At 32.5% G+C, this 19,455-nt stretch overlaps 1 protein-coding gene across 3 annotated transcripts in view; it reads left to right on the top strand.

Moving 5' to 3' along the window:
• Positions 1-19,455, top strand: part of GLCCI1 (glucocorticoid induced 1) — an 84,743-nt gene that overhangs the window by 26,180 nt on the left and 39,108 nt on the right. For all 3 annotated transcript variants that reach the window (XM_032483958.1, XM_032483956.1, XM_032483959.1), the window contains exons 2-3: positions 2,629-2,780; positions 19,340-19,426. In XM_032483958.1, the coding sequence (XP_032339849.1) occupies positions 2,629-2,780; positions 19,340-19,426 (239 nt within the window). The remainder of the gene's footprint in view (positions 1-2,628; positions 2,781-19,339; positions 19,427-19,455) is intronic.

Genomic DNA, 19,455 nt, shown 5'->3' with positions numbered 1-19,455 from the left:
ATAACATGTTAGTAATATATATCTCACTTATAAATAACTAGAAATGTTGCTTCATGCCTACATATTTACCAATAGGAGTACTCAGTGAAAATAACTTGAAGACAGCAGTTCTGACAAAGTAGCTAATCATAGAGAGTGGACACTAAGGGGAAAAATGAGATCTTTTGAAAGTGATAGGCAAAGGTCCAGTGATTAAAAACATAATAAAAGTTAGTAAATACAGACTAGAATATCCATAGTATATAGATCAGAGGGTTTGTTTATAGATTTTTCATATACTTATTATAAAACAGTAAAACAAACAGAAAGCATGTAGCAAGGAAGTACTACAAGAGGAAGAAAAAAGTTACATAGCAAGTTAAATCAAATTTGTGATAACAATAATATAAGTGGGATAAACATTTTTTACATGAAAAAAGCTTACTATAAAGTTTGTTTCAAAAAGCCTAACTATGTATATAGTACAAGAGTCACAGCCTAAACAAAATGAAAGAAATTGAAAATGAGAAAGTAGGCGTGCAAGGTAAATTATAATAGAAAGCATAAGGGAGTCATAATGTTCAATTTGACAGAGTTTAAAAGTAAAAAGTAAGAAGTGGAACAGATTATAATGGTGAAGCATATAAACTATAATGATGATTTCATGGATTAATATGTACCACATTATACAGAACTAAAAATGATAAAAATTATAAGAAGTAAAGAGAATTGTTAGATCTCAACAGTAGTTTAGAAATTATAGAGTGCTTTTCTAAACCTGTGACAGATCAAGCTGATAATTATATTATTACTATATTCTGGATTTTAGTTAATGTACAAGACAAGAGGTATCTATTCTGAAACAGAAGATACATCTTCTTCATGACTCATGAGATATTTATAAAAATTGACCAAGTTTTTGGTCACAAAGAAAATTTCAGGTATTCCAAAGAGTAGAAATAGGTTATCCTAGAATTCCTGCCTATGGCAAAATAAAGTTAGAGTTAAGTGATAAAAATAAGGGGGAAATTTGCTAATTTTCAGATCTTCTTTGATCTTGGGTCAAAGAAGTAGTAATCAAAACTGCAGTTGTAAGATACATTTGGCCCTCTGGCCCTCTGTATCCATGGACGTGGAACCAGTGTGGGTGGAGGGCCAACTGTAAGGGACTTAAGCATCCTAGGATTTTGGTATCTGCGAAGGTCCTGGAACCAGTCCCCCAAGAACTGAGGATGACTGTATGTAAATAATATGATACTTCACAGTACACTGCATTCTCTTTTGTTTTCTGATTAAAAAAAAAAAACAACTAATTTTGTATTCTGGTTTCAGAAGGATAGTTGACAGATTCAATAACAAATGTTTCTTGACCCTCTGTAATGTGTAAGGCATTTTGTTCGATGTGATACATAACTCTGAATAAGAATTTGAGCCCTGGAGCTTGTAATCCACTGGATTTTATTATAGAAGGCACATTATTAGTTAACTATTTGAGATGCATATATGAAAAATCCTTTACAGTCTCTTTGTAAAGAAACTATAGAGTTCAGTATGATCACTTTAATTTTCACCAGAGATACCTGTGGTACCCATACGGAGAGGAGAAGTAGGTTTGCTATAGTGGGTTGACTGCACCATGTAGTGTCTGGAGATCTTGGTTCCTTTTTACCTCTGTCACCTGTTAGCTGTTCTTTTTCATTGGATAATTTAATTTTATCCCTCTGGGCCTCAAATTCTTCATAAATAAGGAAGCTGAATTAAAATATAAGGTTCTTTATACATATTATTTTTGTGTAGCTGTGAATAAATTCATTAAATGAATATCGAGCATCATCTCCTTTTCAGTCTTTAGGGACCAAATAAATTTATGCTGTGGTCAGAGAGAGAGACAAAGTTAGGGCTCCATGAAGGTGGAAGAGAGTGTGCATATCTTAAAGAAGGACAGAAATGCAGAAGAGAAGGGCATTAGGAAAGGTTTCACAGAGCCATCGTGACCCCTGAACTGGTCTTAAGAGTTTTTGTCAAGTGAACAAGGAAGGAGAAAGTTCTAGGTGCAGGAAATAATAAAATGTATAGAGGTGGAGAAATGAGTGTTTTACATTTAGGAAACTGAAGTTAGTTTGTATGACACTTAGTAGTTAGCTTGGGTTTATGGAGGAGTAGCAAGACATTGAATATTGAGGTATATGGGAGCCAAATTGAGAAGAACAGTAGACTTTAAGTTAAAGAGTGAATAAAGATGGAAATTATTTTTAGCAGTTGGGGGGAGGTGGCACTGTAATGTTTAATTTAGGTGGATTCAGAGATAGCAGTTAGGAAGCTGGAGTCCAGCTGAGACATGATGGGGTCTTAATTAAAGTAATGGCAGTAGAGATGATAGATAGATTTTAAAATAGGACTCTAAAGTGAATGAGCTTCATAGGGTCTGTGACAGCCCTGGGAGTGTATGCAGAATTTAATATGTGAATCTATTTTCCGTTGGAGAGGGCCTGTAAATTTCATCAGATTATATAAGTGGGCTATTAGGGTAAATATAACCTGTAGGGAAAATTGACAGGGCTGACATCCTACAAACTGTAAAAGTTAAATAATTTTAAATTTTACTTAATTCATTAGTGACTAATCTAATCTTTTTTTCACTCTTTATAGTGGACAGGCCAAAATCTCAGCAAGTTCGAACCTCTAGTACAATAAGGCGAACCTCTTCTTTGGATACGATAACAGGACCTTATCTCACAGGACAGTGGCCACGGGACCCTCATGTTCATTACCCTTCATGCATGAAAGATAAAGCTACTCAGGTAAAATAAGCAAATCAAGATCAGTTTTATTACTCTGTAGTTCTGTTTTGATTGTAGTAAAGAAAATGTAACTTAATCAGATTTTCCTAAATTTTAAATACTTTCAACCAAAGAAAAAAGACATTTCTTTTAATAAGCTTTAGACTAATTCGTTTTTGTCATCTAGGTTTCAGAAGTTTTTAAATTGTTTAATACTATTTAATAAATAGCATATTAGTCTATATTACGTGGGTTTTGAGACTTGTTTTCCAACAGAAATTAATATGATGACTTAGTAACTATATTAGAAAATACAAGCATATCTTGTTTTATCGTGCTTCGCTTTATTACACTTCGCATATAATGCATTTTTTTACAAATCAAAGGTTTATGACTACCTTGCATTGGGCAAGTCTACCAGAGCCATTTTTCCAACAGCATTTGCTCACTTCATGTCTCTGTCACACTTTTGTCACTATTTCAAACTTTTTAATTATTGTAATATTTGTTATGGTGACCTGTGATTAGTGATCTTTGATGTTACTATTGTAAAAAAGATTATGACTTGCTAAAGGCTCAGATGATGGTTAGCATTTTTTAGCAATAAAGTTATTTTTTATTAAGGTATGTACATTGTTTTTTAAAAGATATAATACTATTGAACACTCAATAGACTATAGTAATAGTACAAACATAAATTTTATATGCACTGGGAAACCAAAAAACATTGTGGTTTGTTTTATTACAATATTCACTTTATTTTGGTGGTCTAGAACTGAATCTGCAATATCTTCAAGACAGGCCAGTATAAGTAATTTTTGAGGAAAAATTTGCACAATTCCTGGAAATAATTTACAAAGTATTAACATGTGCCTAAAGAAATTTATGTTAAAAGATTTTTTGTTTTTTCTATTTACAGCCAAAACTAAAATCCTTAAGAGAGAAATAGAAAATTTACTGTTTCCCTATTTGTGGAAGGTTCCCCAAGCCTTTGTGTTGAAAATCTTTTCCTTTTATGTCAGAAAAAAATCTGAAAACATCTTAATTTATGTTTTCTGAATTCTTGACCTTACTTTTTTATTGTAAATTTATTTATTTATTTATAATTAATGGCTTCTTTTTATTTTTTATTTTATATATATTTGTTATTGACCTTATCTTTATAATACTAGTCAATCAGCATTATGAAGAATTGGCTTTAAAGAACTTAGAGCATAGTTAAGATGATAAGATGTAAATTTAAGGAAATTGGTAATAGAATAGAGTATAATTAGGTGTTATATGAATGGAGCATTTACATGTGAGAAATTCAAGAGAATGAGAACATTTTGGGCTTTGTAAGTTAGGGAAATAGAGGATTAGAGTTACATGTCTGAAGGGAAGAGAAAAAGGGGAGAAATTTTGGACATGATCTATGAGAATCTTCTCCAGCTTTGTAATTGTCTCAAGCAAGCTTGAAACTATGAAATTAGCTTCTTTATCATCCATCCTATAAATTTTGTCTTTGTAATATTTTATGTCACCCGTCCCACTCTTTTGCTTTCCATTCTTCATTTTGTGAGGGAAAGGAGCAGTTTGATACGGTAGGCATAGGAATTCTCAAGGAGAAATAACTAGCAAAACTTAGAGATGTTGGCCACACTTACAAGTGGTCAGAGATAACCCAAAACTATCTTTCTGGAGGAGTTAAGTTCAAAGGGGTAATAAAGTATAGGTATAGAGTATAAAAAAAGGTCAAGTGATCAAGGACTTAGTTTTTAGAAATGCACACAAGGAAAAGAGAAAAAAACTAATGTATTCAGCTGGTGGCAGTAAGAAGAGAAGGGAGTTGACATATACTGCCTATGTACCATGTACTTTGTGTTTTTATATCCTGAGTTTCATTTAATTCTCACAAGAATATTGTAAGATTACACAGATGGTAAAGCAGAAACTCAGGAAAGTTAAGTGACTTACTCAGGATCACAAGGCTAGACAGTTTTGGAGCCGGTTTCTAATACAGGTTAATTTGTCAACCAATCTGAACTTTAGTGGTATGGTGCTTTTAGGATAAATGGAATAATGTGTGTTCATGCATGTGTGTATCACCTAGTAGAGTAATTGGCATCATACATAAAAATGGTAGCTATTCGTTTTAGATTAAAAAGAAATCCTGTCTTTTATTGAATATATATGCTTTATGCTGACATTATTCAGAAAGTGTCATCTTATTCATTCTTCACAGAAACTCTGAGAAAGACGAGGAGTCAGAGAAAACAAAAACTAAGAGAAGAACTCAAATAGTTTAGCCTGAGAAGCCAAAGGGAATGTTGTTCTAAGAAAGGAAAAATTGTTAACAGTATCTGGATCTAAAGAGAGGTCATGGAAAATAATGACTGGATTTAGGGATTAGGAGCACATTGTCTTAGAGAGTGTAATATTAATGATATGTTGGAGGAGGAAGCTCAGATATTTGGGAGTTAAGAAGAGAGTGATATGGAGATTAAAAAAGGCAATGGGTCAGTTTCTTAACCATGTGTTTCTTTATCTGTGCAATGGGGTTAATGAAAGCTAACTTGTGATAATGTTGCATACTAAATATGATAATATTTGAAAGTGAGTTAATACACATATTAAGTTAGTAGTAGTAGATATAGACAGGCCCATTTATAACATTTGCAGGGTCTGGAGCAAATATAAATGTAAACCTACATACCCCATACGTATTAGTTCAATTAACAAACTATTACATAAAATATATTTTATCCTTTCACTTTGATAAATTAACCTTCATATAGACCTTGATGTCCAGGCTTGAATGAAGAATTCCTGAATTCTTCAGAGTTTCATGCAAGAATGTATCTGCATGGGCCAAGCCCACTCCACCTTCAGAGGCTAAAACTGTATCTCTTCCTAGCCCTCACACCACTCTGTCCTCTGAAGGGTGGCTTTACATGTATGTATCAACCCCTCAGTCCTCACATTCCTACTCCATGCATACTTCCTCAGGAAGTGAGATCCTAGGAACAGGTCCTTGCAACCCTGGAAACCAGATCCACTGCTGTTTGAACAAGGAATTCCTGGGTCTAGGTTACCCAGAGCAAAATCGATGGCAGAGGCATCAGTGTGTGCATGTCCTTTTGGCCCCACAGTCTCTTCACCCTGTGGGGAGAGGTATGGCTTGGAAGAGGACCAGAGAAATTCCCCCAAAAGCTTGAGGTCCAGGATAGGGGCTTCTTTTGCATGGATCTGCCTGTAGATTGTTTGAGAAACCTGACATTGAAAAGCAAACTATAGGCCTCATTTTACATATGAGACACTGAGGCTTAGGAAAGTTAAGTAATTGTTCATGGTTATATATGAATTTGAAGAATTTGAATCTGGATGTGGCTGATTCCAAACTTTTTGCTTTTTCTCCAGTTTCTCACTGAGTCTCATAGTAATCACTAAAAAATGTAGCTCTTAAACTAGTGTTTGTCTGACAAGCATAAGAAACGGTCTTGCCCCCAGGCATCTATTAGTTTAATTGAAGGTACAAGAGGTAAACGTATGAGGTGGTTTTTATTGTCACATCCATCCCTCCTGGATTAAGTCTTTAACTCTTGGGGAAGGAAGTAGAAATTTTCGTTTATTTAGTGGGAGTTTGTAAAGGGAAAGTGTTACAATCAGCTTGCTACAGATAAATATCTAGGCTGACTGACTTTGGTGGAGGGAATCGCTAGTATTTTCCACCTTTCATATTGCCATATTTCAGCTACATTAATTTTTGAGGGTTAGAAATAAAATTCTTACTGTTTGATATATTTACACTTTGAGCATTTTCAAAAGAAGTAGCATAGTGTTGTGAAACAGATTGTGGGCTTTGGAGACAGATCTTGTGTTCAAATCAAGGCCCAATGTGAAGGAACTTTCTGGGATATTGGAATAGTTGTATATTTTGATAGAGGGTTTGGTTACATGGGTGAATGCATTTATTGGAACTTATGCAAGTATACACTTGTGCATTCTAATGTATAACTTAAACTTAAAAATACAGAACAGAAATATTGAACTCTAATAAGATATATCCTGCTGTGTACAACTTACTTTGAAATGCATAAAAAATAAGATCAATAGATGGATATGTATGTGAGGAAGCAAACAGCAAAATGTTAAACGTAGAATCTAAGTGTTGGCTTTCTGAGTACTCATTGAGCGGTTTTTTTCAACTGTTCTCTATGAATTTATAAAATAAAATGTTGGGGAAAAATCATGGCCCATTGAATTAACTGATGTGTGTTCCAACTTCAGTTTCCCTTTTAATAAATTAAAATTAATAATGCCCAGTTTGCACATACCCATGTTTATTCTGAGAACTAAAAAATATAGCTTCACATTTTTAAGGCCAATGGAGAAATGGATCATTGCCAACTTATTAAAATAATTTGTGTAGCTTAATAGAAAGAAAGACTAAAAACCATTTGTCGAATTTAATGTTACTTTATTATATTAATCTTGCAGATATAAGCTGTTTAAAGAAAAATTTATTACCAACTCTTAGAATTGAACTTGTAATTAAGGTTACTGTAATCAGACAGTAGCATTTCCTCAGTTTTCACCCCGCTGTCCAAAGTATAAAGCATCATCTATGAACAGATCAAAAATTCTACATGTGAGTGTTTTTAAATGATAAAATAACACATATTCTTTGTAAAATAGTCAAACAACAGAAATAGTATAAAGCGATAATCAAATGTGTTCCCTCTGACTTCCTGGGTATAGTAGTGATTAGGGCTGTTAATAAATATTTGCATTCTCTTTCCTTGGCCCATGATAGGATTATACTTCTCTGCCCACTTGAAGTTAAGTGTGGCCATGAGACTTGCTTTGGAAAGAAGCTTTAAAGAGTTGGTGCACCCAAACTAAACAAGTACACCCCAAGAAAGGAAATTACAGGCTAGTATCCTTGATGAACATCGATGCAAAAATCCTCAATGAAATATTAGGAAATTGAATTCAACAATTAGAAGGAGCATACACCATGATCAAGTGGGATTTATTCTAGGGATGCAAGGAGGATTCAACATCTACAGATCAGTCAATGTGATGATACGCTACGTTAATGAAATTAAGGCTAAAAATCATGTGATCATCTCAGTAGATGCAGAAAAAATTCAATATCCATTTAAAATAAAACTCTCAACAAAGTGGGTATAGAGAGAACAATACCTCAACATAATAAAGGCTATATATGATAAACCCACAATTAACATCATACTCAATGATGAAAAACTGAACGCATTTCCTCTGAGATCAGGAAAAAGACAGGGATGCCCACTTTTATTCAACTTTTATTCAACATAGTATTGAAAGTCTTAGCAAGATTAGGCAAGAAAAATAAGTAAAAGGCATCCAAATTAGAAAGGAGGAAGTAAAATTGTAACTATTTGCAGATGACATGATACTATACAAGGAAAACCCTAAGGATTCCACCAGAAAATTATTAGAACTAATAAATGAATTCAATATAGTTGCAGGATACAAAATCAGGATATAGAAATCTATTGCTTTTTTATACGCTAGTAACAAACTATTGCAGAAATTAAGAAAACAATTCATGTACATTGGCCTCAAAAAAATAAAATACCTAGGAATAAATTTAACTAGGAAGTGAAAAAACTGTACATTGAAAACTATAAGACATTGATGAAAGAAACTGAAGAAGAAACAATTAAATGGAAAGATACTTCATGCTTATGGATTGGAAGAATTAATATTGCTAAAATGTCCATACTACTGAAAGCCATCTACAGATTCAGTGTAATCCCTATCAAAATTCCAATGGCATTTTCATAGAAAACAAACAATTCTAAAATTTCTGTGGAACCACAGAAGACCCCAAGTAACCAAAACAATCTTGAAAAAGACCAAAGTTGAAGGTATCACACTCCCTAATTTGAAACTATATTACAAATCTGTAGTAATCAAAATAATACAGCCATAAAAGTGTAAACATTGACTAGTGGAACAGAGAGCCAGAAATTAACCCACGTGGTCAATTAATTTATGGCAAAGGAGCCAAGAATATACAACTGGATAAGGACAGTCTCTTCAATAAATGGTGTTGGGAAAACTGGACAACCATATGCAAAAGAATGAATCTGGACCACTATCTTACACCATACCCAAAAATTAACTCAAAATGAATTACAGACTTAAATGGAAGACCTGAAACCATTGAACTCCTGAAAGAAAACATAGGCAGTAACCGTGACATGGGTCTTGGTGATGATTTTTTTTTTTTTGATTTGACACTGAAAACAAAGACGACAAAAGGAGTAATAAGTGGAACTATATCAAACTAAAAATCTTCTACACAGCAAAGGAAACCATCAACAAAATGGAAGGTAACCTACTAAATAGGAGAAAATATTTACAAATTACATATCTGGTAAGGGGTTAATATCCAAGATATATAAGGAATTCATACAACTAAATAGCACAAAAACAAACAATCCAATTAAAAAACAAGCAGAGGATCTGAATAGATATTTTCCAAAGACGTACGGATGGCTGACAGACATGAAAAGATGGTCAGCGTTACTAATCATCAGAGAAATGCAAATCAAAACCACAGTGAGATTACCTCACACCTGTTAGAATGGCTGTTATCAAAAAGACAACGGATAACAAATGTTGGTGAAGCTGTGGAGAAAAGGGAACCCTTGTGCCTCACTGTTGGTGGGAATGTAAATTGGTGCAGCCACTACAGAAAAAATTAAAAATAGCACTATCATATGATATAGCAATTCCACTTCTGGATATTTATCCAAAAAAAATTAAAACACTAGCTCAAAAAGATATTTGTATCCCCATGTTCAATGTGGCATTATTTACAATAGCCAAGACACAGGAACAACCTAAGTGCCCATCATGGATGATCTGGTAAAGAAAATGAATGGAAAGAAAAATTCAACCATAAAAAAGGGAGGAAATCTTGCTATTTGTGACAACATGGGCGGACCTTGAGGGCATTATGCTAAGTAAGTCAGATAAAGACAAATACCGTATCATTTCACTTATGTGTAGAATCTAAAACAAACAAACAGACAAACAAAAACCCACCAAACTCACAGATACAGAGAACAGATTGATGGTTGCCAGGGGTAGGTGGGTGCAGGTTGGAGGTGGGTGGAATGGATGAAGGGGGTCAAAAAGTACAAACTTCCAGTACTAAATTCATGGGGATGTAATGTACAGCATGGCAACTATACTTAATAATGTCATACTGCATATTTGAAAGTTGCTAAGAAAATAGATCTTAAAGTTCTCATCACAAGGCAAAAAACTTTTACTATTACAGGGACCAAATGTTCATTAGACTTACTGTGGTGATCATTTGGCAGTATGTACACTCAAAACTAGTATGTTATATGTCATTTATACCTCAGTTTTAAAAAGCTAGTGCAGTCAGTCTGTCAAGAGTAGCATCAAGCATTCATGCTTATTTTACTAATTGTTTTTCTTGTTTTTTTAAATCAAGCGATTATGTGTGAAATGCCATTTCAACTTTGAACTTAATGTTGTTTTGACTCACAACCTATATTTGGTGAAATTCTTTAATAGATTACTTAATAATTGGCCATGATTACATTTCTGGAATAAATACTATTCATGGATTTCTTTTTTTTTAATATACAGTGGAAGTTGAAGTGTTTAATATTTATTATATTTGTTTGATTATTCAGAAATGAGGTCTGAAAATTTTTCTCATAATGTAATCCTTAGGTTAGTGTTATACTTGCTTCATAAAAAGACTTCGTAAGATTTCCTTCCTCTCTGCTCTGGCATGATGTAAGTATCATGTCTGTTATCCGTTACGTGGGTCTGAAAGAATCTTCCCTATGAAGCTGACTAGTATGTTTTGGGATTATGGCTCTTTAGTAAAACTCAGTTTCTTCCATGACTCTTGGTCTTGTTTGGTTTCTATTTCTTTTTTTCAGTTTTTTAGTTTTCTTCCTAGAATATAATCCATTTCATCCAGATTTTTAAGTGTGTTTGCAAAGAGTTTCACAAAGTACTTTTTTATTTTATTTTAATTTCTTATATATCTGCAGTTGTTTTTCTGTTCTTGCTTTTAATATTGCATATTTGTGTCTTGAGTGATTACATTTATTAGGTTATATGGTATTTTAAACTTTTTTAAGGTGTTGAATTTATTTTCTTATTTTTCTTTTTCTAGTTCATTGCCCTCTGACTTTGCTCTCTCATTGCCTTTCTTCTGCCTTCCCAGCATGTGTATTATTCTTTTTGTAGATTCTGAAGATGAATGCTTAATTTTTGTATTTGTGCTATTTATGGTTTAGTAATATGTTTTATGCCAAGATTTATTCTCTGAGCTCAGCTTTGGCTAATATATAATGTTTCCATTATTTGTATTTTCAAGATATTATGCAATTTCAGTTTTGATATCCTGTTTAGCATATGAGAGTTTTTTGTTTGTTTCGTTTTTAATTTCTCAATGATTAAAGTTTCTTTTCCTAGTAAAAATTTAATTTCTAGTTTTATTGCATTTTAGTTAAAGTAGTGAATTATAGGTCTTTGGAAACTTCATTGAAATTTTTTTTGTGGCCTAATAGATGGTTTTTTTTTCTTAATTCTCTGTATTTGAAAATGAGATACAGTCTTTACTTTTAGATACAGAATTCATTACATATTAACTCAGTCTTATTGATTGTATTACTCAGTTTCCATATAGCCTCTTTTATTTATGTTTGTCTGTCATGAGCTGGCAGTTGTTGAGTTCAAATTTCTGTTGATTTGCTTCCAGTGGTCATTGCCGTATATTTTGATGATAATAAGATGTTTAAAGATTTCTGTCATATTATTCTTACGGTTGGATACTGCTTATTGTTATAGGATACTCAATGTCTTGATTCATGTTTTTTCCCCGAACTTAACTTTTTCAGGATATAAGTTAATATTGTACACTCTTTTCATTGGCAGAGAGCTCTAGTTCGGGAATCAGACTGCTTGGTTTTGCATCTTGGCTCCAGCTTTTTTTTTTTTAGCTTTGTAATTTTGGGCAAATTACCTCTGTTTCAGTTTCCTCATTTGTTAATGGGATATTATACCTGATAGCATTGTAGTAAGGGTTAAATTGAGTTAATGCATTTGAAATGCTAAGAATAGTGACTGACACAGTAAGTGTCAATAAATAATTGCTATTAATTACTTACTTTTATTCACAGAGCAGGAAAGATAGGTGAATGTTTGGATATTGGCCATGGCACTCTTAATTCACATCTGCAAAGGGGAACTTAAAATAGAAATTTCTTCCTCCTTTCTTCCCGTCTCTGTCTCATGGTTTTTATTTCTTAGTGTTTTTGTCTTCTGTCTTTCTATTCTGATAAATCTTGATTATTGCTGGAAATAATTAGCTTCGAGTCATTTATATTTTTTTAGGGGGGGTCATCTGCTGTATTTCTCCTTGTTAGGGAAAAATGACATGGTGAGCCTGGCAGTTTTTTTTGTTTTTTTTTTGTTTTTAATGTCTGATGGACAGTGAGATGAGAGTAGCTTTTACTCTGTGTGAATCCTTCTACTTTGATTGCCTATCTAGACCCCTCCGTTGGTATCAGAAAAAGATTTCAGAACTTTTCATTTGCCTCTTGTATCTTTGAAGGGTGAGAGATGGAATAGTTAGATCTTAAATGAAATTCTGCACACTTCTGCTGCCCTTTCTCCAGATGATGTTTTTCTTTGATAGAAATCTTTTTTATATTTATTTTTAAGAAACAGATATGGAATAAGTACTTAGCATTAGACTTTAGCCAACATTCGATAAAGGCAACAACTCTGAACTAAAATATATAAATTCTTAGCTATTGAAATTACATTTATAATACTGTTTCCTTTTCCTCCCTTCATGAAAGGAGCTTGGGTCAGGAGGACGTTAATCAAAGGAGTAGATGATGTACCTCAAATAGTAATGGATATAAAGAGAACTTTCAGTTTTACCACTCTGATCAGAAACTCATTTCCTGACCAAAAGTCATACTTGATACAGCTGTTTGGGTTTCCTGTGCTCTTGTTGAAGAGCTTGCCGTTGAAGTTTAAAAAGCAGCAGTTGTCAGAACAATTTTGGGCAGTGGTGGGGAAATAGAAGCAACTCAAGATTTGGCCATCTTGGCTTCTTAGACTGTATTCTAGGGACCTAAATTGTTTTTATGGAGCTGGTCTGCAACTGGCTGTTGAGTAAATTTATAAAGATTCTTTTCTGTACAGGATCGTCTTTACTATTTCTTGCCACCATTAGCTAACTAAAAGAGGATTGTATAATCCTAGAGTTGAACAGTGCACATGGTAGTATTCATGTTCCTAGTTTAGGGAGTAATATTTTTGGTTGCCAAAGGAAAATACACAGCTGTACTGATGAAAAATTTAAACCCATAGCTAAAATATTTACTATTTTATTCATCAGTTTCAAGTACTCTCTCTAAAATTACCAGAAACTCAAAATTCTACCCACTGATTTTTAATAGGTAATGTATTCATTTGAATCAAAAGTAAAAGGTATGTAGAAAAGAGCTTTCCTCATATTTCTGTTGCCCATATACCCAGTTTTCCTTCCACTACCAGAAACATTAACAGGTAACAAAATAAACCTGTTTCCCTTTATCTCTTCCTTATACCTTTACCCCTAAGCTGTCTCTAGGTAAAGTTGTGAAGTATGTTGTATTTATTTGAAATAATCCTCTTACTCTATCATAAACCTTCTTACTCTGTCACCTTGACCTTTGTTGTCTGGAACATTGGCTCTCAATCTTTTATATCTTAAAATCCATTGGTTTTCTATAAAAAATCCTGTGATAATAATAAACAGTTAGCATTTACTTAGAAAAATATTTGTTAGTGATATTAAGCTTTAAGAACTTAACAATTAGATCATAGTAAGGGTATAGTATGAGACAGCAGCACACCTTTCAAGTTATTAATAACTTTGTTTAAACTTTTGTATAAATGAATGATTAGAATGGGATACATTATATTGGTAGGAACCATTAATATAAACCAAGTGAAAACAGGTTTCTGTGCTGTTGAAATTCTTACAGCTTTGGGGGGATAACACCTTCCTACTGCAATGAGGATTACATAAAATAATCCCTGTTAAGCTTCTACCACAGCATCCAGGACATAGTAAATGTTGATAAATGTTAACTGCCTTTGTATTAGAATCTGCATTATTTTACTGTCAGCATATTTAAACATAATACTGAGTTGAGCGCACATTATTACTACTATCAATAATTGATTATGCAGTTATAAATATTAAGTCTGGATTGGTAGGAAATGGCATAGAAATGATACAGCTAACTCCAGGATATTATAGGGCTCTGAGACTCTGAACAATTCCTGGTAGGTCAGGACTCATTCAGTCAGAAGTAGCTATTGTTTGCCACTGTGCAGTCTTATAAATAAGAAATGGTACTTCAGATTTACAGGTCCAGCTATGAGAACATGGACTTAAATTGTTATATAAACTCCTACTCTCTCCCTGCTCTCTCTCCCTGCTCCCTCCCTCACTACTTAGGTATCCCAATGATGATATTCATACCATCATCAGTTGAGCACTATTAGTTTTTATGACTTCAGAATAGTGTGGAAATATTTTTGGCAGATACCTAGTAGTCAACTATGTTGCTGATTTTCTGTCAAGTATGAGAGATTAGAAAACATTAAAAGCTTTTAAGAAACAATAAAGGTAATTTATCTCTTAGATAATACAGAGACAGCTATAATCCAGTGCAATTGCTAAATGTATTATTTATTTAAACTTTTTGGAAATACTATTGAAAAAGTAAAATTGCTCTCATTTTTTCACATGTGGAATCAATTTTTTGAAACCCAGCAGCCAAAGCAGATTGTTAATTTAAAAAATTGTAACACTAGAGAATTAGTACATTTTAATGTTATCTAAAAACTAAAAATCAGATCTCATCATTTGATTTTAAATTTATCCCTAGTAGTACTGATAGAACTTATTGGAATGGGTATTATTAAGTGTAAATACCAATAATAAATTTCAATATTGTTTATACTTTCAATTCCTCATATAACCATCTCCTTTTGGTTAAAGCAGAAACTGGTTATTTGTCAAGAGTCTATTTAAGAAGCCAGAGAATAATATTTCTAATATACAATTTATTTTATGCTACATCTGTAGTTTCTTTGTTAAATGTTCTCACAATGACTTGAGAAACCTGACTGGATAGATTATTAATGTACAGTGCCTTCTAGCCTTTCTTACTGTATTACTCGTCTAGTGCCTCTGTCTGATTTGAAACTTGGCAAGAAAAGCATGACAGAAAATATCAATTATTTTTGAGAAAATACTAACATAACAATGTTTGGGACTTTCAGGTTTGGTAATACATGGGTTTTTTTTTTAATTGAAAAATGAGACTGATTTATAATTGCCTCTGACTTAAATAGTTTTATTGAAATATAATTTATATACTATATAATTCATCTATTTAGAGTGTATAGTTCATGGTTCTTAATATATTCAGAGTTGTACAACCATTGCCACACTCAATTTTAGAACATTTTTCTCACTCCAAAAAGAAGCCACTATGCTGCACCATTAGCAGTCACCCAGTATTTCCCCTCAGTCCCCTTTCTTTCAACCATAGGTACCTGGTAGTCTACTTTCTGCCTCTGTGGATTTGTGTATTCTGAACATTTCATATAAATGAACTCATAGAATTTGTGGCCTTTGCATTCTGCCTTTTTTCACTTAGTGTAGTATTTTTAAGGTTCATCCGTGTATTAGCAGGTATCAGTACTTCATTCCTTTGTATTGCCAAGTAATATTCCATGGTGTGGATAACCACAATTTATTTGAATATTCAGGAGTTAAGTGCTATGAACATCTGCATACAAATTTTTGTGTGACATGTTTTCACTTCACTAGGGATTGCTGGGTCATACAGTAACTCTATGTTTAACTTTTTCAGGAAAACATTTTTATAGATTTTTTTTCCTTCATGTAATTAAAGTACAGCATGAAAGACATATCCAGGCTGAATTATAACTTCCTGTCAGTATTTTCATTAATAACTTTACACTAATATTTCTGGGTATGTGACATTTCATTTACCTTCAGTTTTCAGTTACTCTAAACACTCAAATATTTCGGTTTTTCTAACATGTCTAACTCTATTCCCATGGCCAGTAATCTACATACAAACACTTGGAACTGTAAGAGAACCCCAACCGCCTAGTTGAAGGAAACCTGCCTAGTGAAAAGTATTTTATTTGGTGTATACTAACATCCTAACTTACACATAACCTGTCTTCCAAAACAGATTTGAGGTTTGTATCTAAAGTTAGGATTTTTATAATTCTATATTGGGCTTTCTCAGAGGAGATACACATCCACACTTACACCAGTTCTGTAACATAGCAATTTTACTTATTTTTAAAAAGTCCTGTTTCTAATTTCAAAACAGTATTCATTGTAGATTTGGAAAATAACAAAAATCACAAAATACTTTGTTTATATTTCTTATATCTAGACAGCCATTTTTTTAACATTCTGACATATATCCTCTTACATTTTGATTATTTACATTTAAAAAATAAATAAAAATTTAAAAATTACAAACCAGATGATATTGCAGGTAGTGTTTTGTAACCTCTTAATAATTCGTAACATTTTCTCATGTCATTAAGTATTCCTAAACATGATTTTAAGTCTTTTTTTTAATCTTGATTTTTTTTTCTTGTTCAGCTGAAAAAAGCAGGATTACTATAGATTATTTAGAATTCCCACCACTATTTATATTTTGAAGTATCTCTTTCAAGTCTTTTTGTTTTTGTGGGTATTTGCTTACTAAAGTGGGATTGTAGTACATGCAGTGGTTTTTTGTATTATAAGAATCTGCCGCAATTTTTCATCTCCCTTTTGATAGACATTTATTTCCAATGCTTTTTTTGGGGGTGTATATCTCATGTTAATTCTTGGAAATAGAATTACTATGAATATTCTTAAGGTTTTGTGTACATCAAATTAACATTTCTTACAGAGTAAGGCAAGTGATTTTATTTTATCATGTCTAGCACAGATGCAGTAGTTGATTTCTTTGGTATTTCCTGTTTTTAAAAATTGTAATCCAGAGATTTACCACCAACACCCTCCCTCCAACCTCACCTTGAGATCTGGAAACAGAAATACAGCTTCTTAACTTTTCTGAATAAGTTCCCTGGTTAATAATCTAGAAAATCACAAACCATTGTTTCACAGATTTTCATTCAGTTGTGTGTTGAACACTTTTGAGGCCTAAATAAACATGGAATGTATACATTTTACTAAAATCCTCAGGCATATGTTAGTCTTTGCTGGAGACTACTATATAATGTTCCTTGGTAAAGAAAAATTTCTCCCCAACAATATAAATTTCTACATGGCTTCAAACAGTATTTCCATTAGCTGGAGTGGGTATACGGTCAGCTTGTTAAAACAAAGATTGCTGAGCTTTATCTAAGAATTCCAGATGTAATAATTTTGTGATTGAGCCTGAGAATTTGTATTTCTATCATGTTCCCAGATGCAGCTGATGCTGCTCATCCGGAGACCACACTTTGAAAGTGATCGGACAGAATGAGCACACAACTGAGTATATAGCTGGAGTGTGATGAAAAAAATTTGAGTAACTGCTCCTATCACTGAATTCCTAAGCTTTTTTCAGCTGAACTCTTCCTTTTCTACACTCCTTGTTAACTAGTGAAGAGACTATTTATATTTATATCTGGTTATGAAACTATATGTACTGTTACCAGAAAAGCAAATCATAATAGTAGAATCACAGTCATTTTGTGCTCTTTTAATGCTTCTTCAGGACAGACTTTCCAAAATGATCTTTTAAGTGAAAATTTTTTTAAAAGTTTAAAAAATTTTATTAGTCAAAAGAAAACCAAATCTTTAAAGGATATACTTATAAATAATGAAGGGTTTGTCATTATCTATTTTAAAACTTTTCTATAATTTAAAATCAGTCTATAATCATAATTATTAATTTAAGTATCATTGATTTTTCAAGTAATTCCATTTCAGTTCTAGCCAGGTTTATCAGTACTTTAATACTAAGGATTATCTACTTACGTACTCTAAAACAATTAGCAGTCAATAATCATATTTCCATAATGGAGTATAAGCTACAATAAATTTCATGGCCAAGGGTGAACTGTACAAAAAATAGATTTTCACTCGGATTTAAGTACATCTTAAATAAGACTAAGAGAATTTTGTGAAGTAATTGATTTTTTTGTGGATTTTTTGAAGTGACTTTAGGCTCTTCAGTATTGAAAAAGAGTATTTTCCTGCTAGGAGTTAGTCTGACTTGGCTTGAAATTGATAAAGCAGGAAAGCATATTTGCCTTTGCTAGTTTGTGAATAAGTCTATAAGTAACAAAAGTACTCATTATTCATATCTGAGAAAGGACTCTTACCCAAACTATACAAATAACACTTAAAATTCAGCTATAAGAAAACAAAACAACCTGATTTAAAAATTGGACAAAAGACCTTAACAGACACCTCACTAAAGAAGATACACACATTGCAAACAAGCATATGAAAAGATGTTCCACATTATATGTCATCAGGGAAATGCCAATTAAAACAAAAAGATACCACTACACACCTATTAGAATGGCCAAAATCCAGTATGTAATAAAAAATAATTTTTAAAGCCAGATATATTTGTATTTATATATGATAATCATTACCCTTTGTCTGTCTTTAAATAGTGGTTTTTACTTTCCCTAAGTTTCATTACACTAAGAGTCTTCTCTTATATTAAGGATGATATTTTAATATTTTTTGATTTTTAAAACAACTACTAAATGGTCTTAATACTTGGCATATAGTGTTTTGTGATATATTTGGCTGCATATTTAATTGAAAATGAGGTTTTGGGTAAAAATTCTGTTTTCTGACATGTAGCTCAGTTTTTTCTTTAAGATTTGTTGCTTTAAATTATAGTCAGTTTATTTAGCTTAATATTTTTCTAGTTTTATAATAACTTACTTCATATTTTTATATAAAGATGCTTGGTGTTTTTTAAAAAAGGATACTATCGCTTGACACTCTCTTTCCTGAGGATTGAAAGTGGTACATTCATCCCTCTAGCTGGGTATTCGACATGTAGGTCATCTGTAATCCCACTGCTTCTGAGCTCATTCTGTTAATCTTACTTCTGTCTATTTTATTTAGTAAAAATACCATTTCACAATTAGTTTGGTGAATCTCTTTAAAAACACAAATATGCATATTTTCACAGTTCTCTTTCAATTTGATAACTTTCAGTTATTAATGTTGATGTGAAAAACCAAATGTTTTGAGTAACATTACTCAGAGACATCTAATATTGATCATATCTAATTCAGAATAAAACAAAATGTTTTAAACATTTCACAGGGTCATGAAAGTCTTAGCATTCAAGATATTTTAGTATTTACTCTAGCCCTTTAACTGGTATGTGCTAAGATTCTGAAATATGTTTAAGTTGCTGTGAGATTGAGGAGTAGAGACAAATTTACTTATTTTTCTTTTAAAGACGCCTAGCTGTTGGGCAGAAGAAGGAGCAGAAAAGAGATCACATCAGCGTTCTGCATCATGGGGGAGTGCTGATCAACTAAAAGAGGTAAGTTACTTCTGTCTTCAGTCTATAAC

The sequence above is a fragment of the Camelus ferus genome, chromosome 7 (assembly GCF_009834535.1).
Source record: "Camelus ferus isolate YT-003-E chromosome 7, BCGSAC_Cfer_1.0, whole genome shotgun sequence".
Classification (NCBI taxonomy): domain Eukaryota; kingdom Metazoa; phylum Chordata; class Mammalia; order Artiodactyla; family Camelidae; genus Camelus; species Camelus ferus.
Note: the sequence above shows the minus strand (reverse complement) of the source record. Positions and strands in the feature narration are given on the sequence as shown.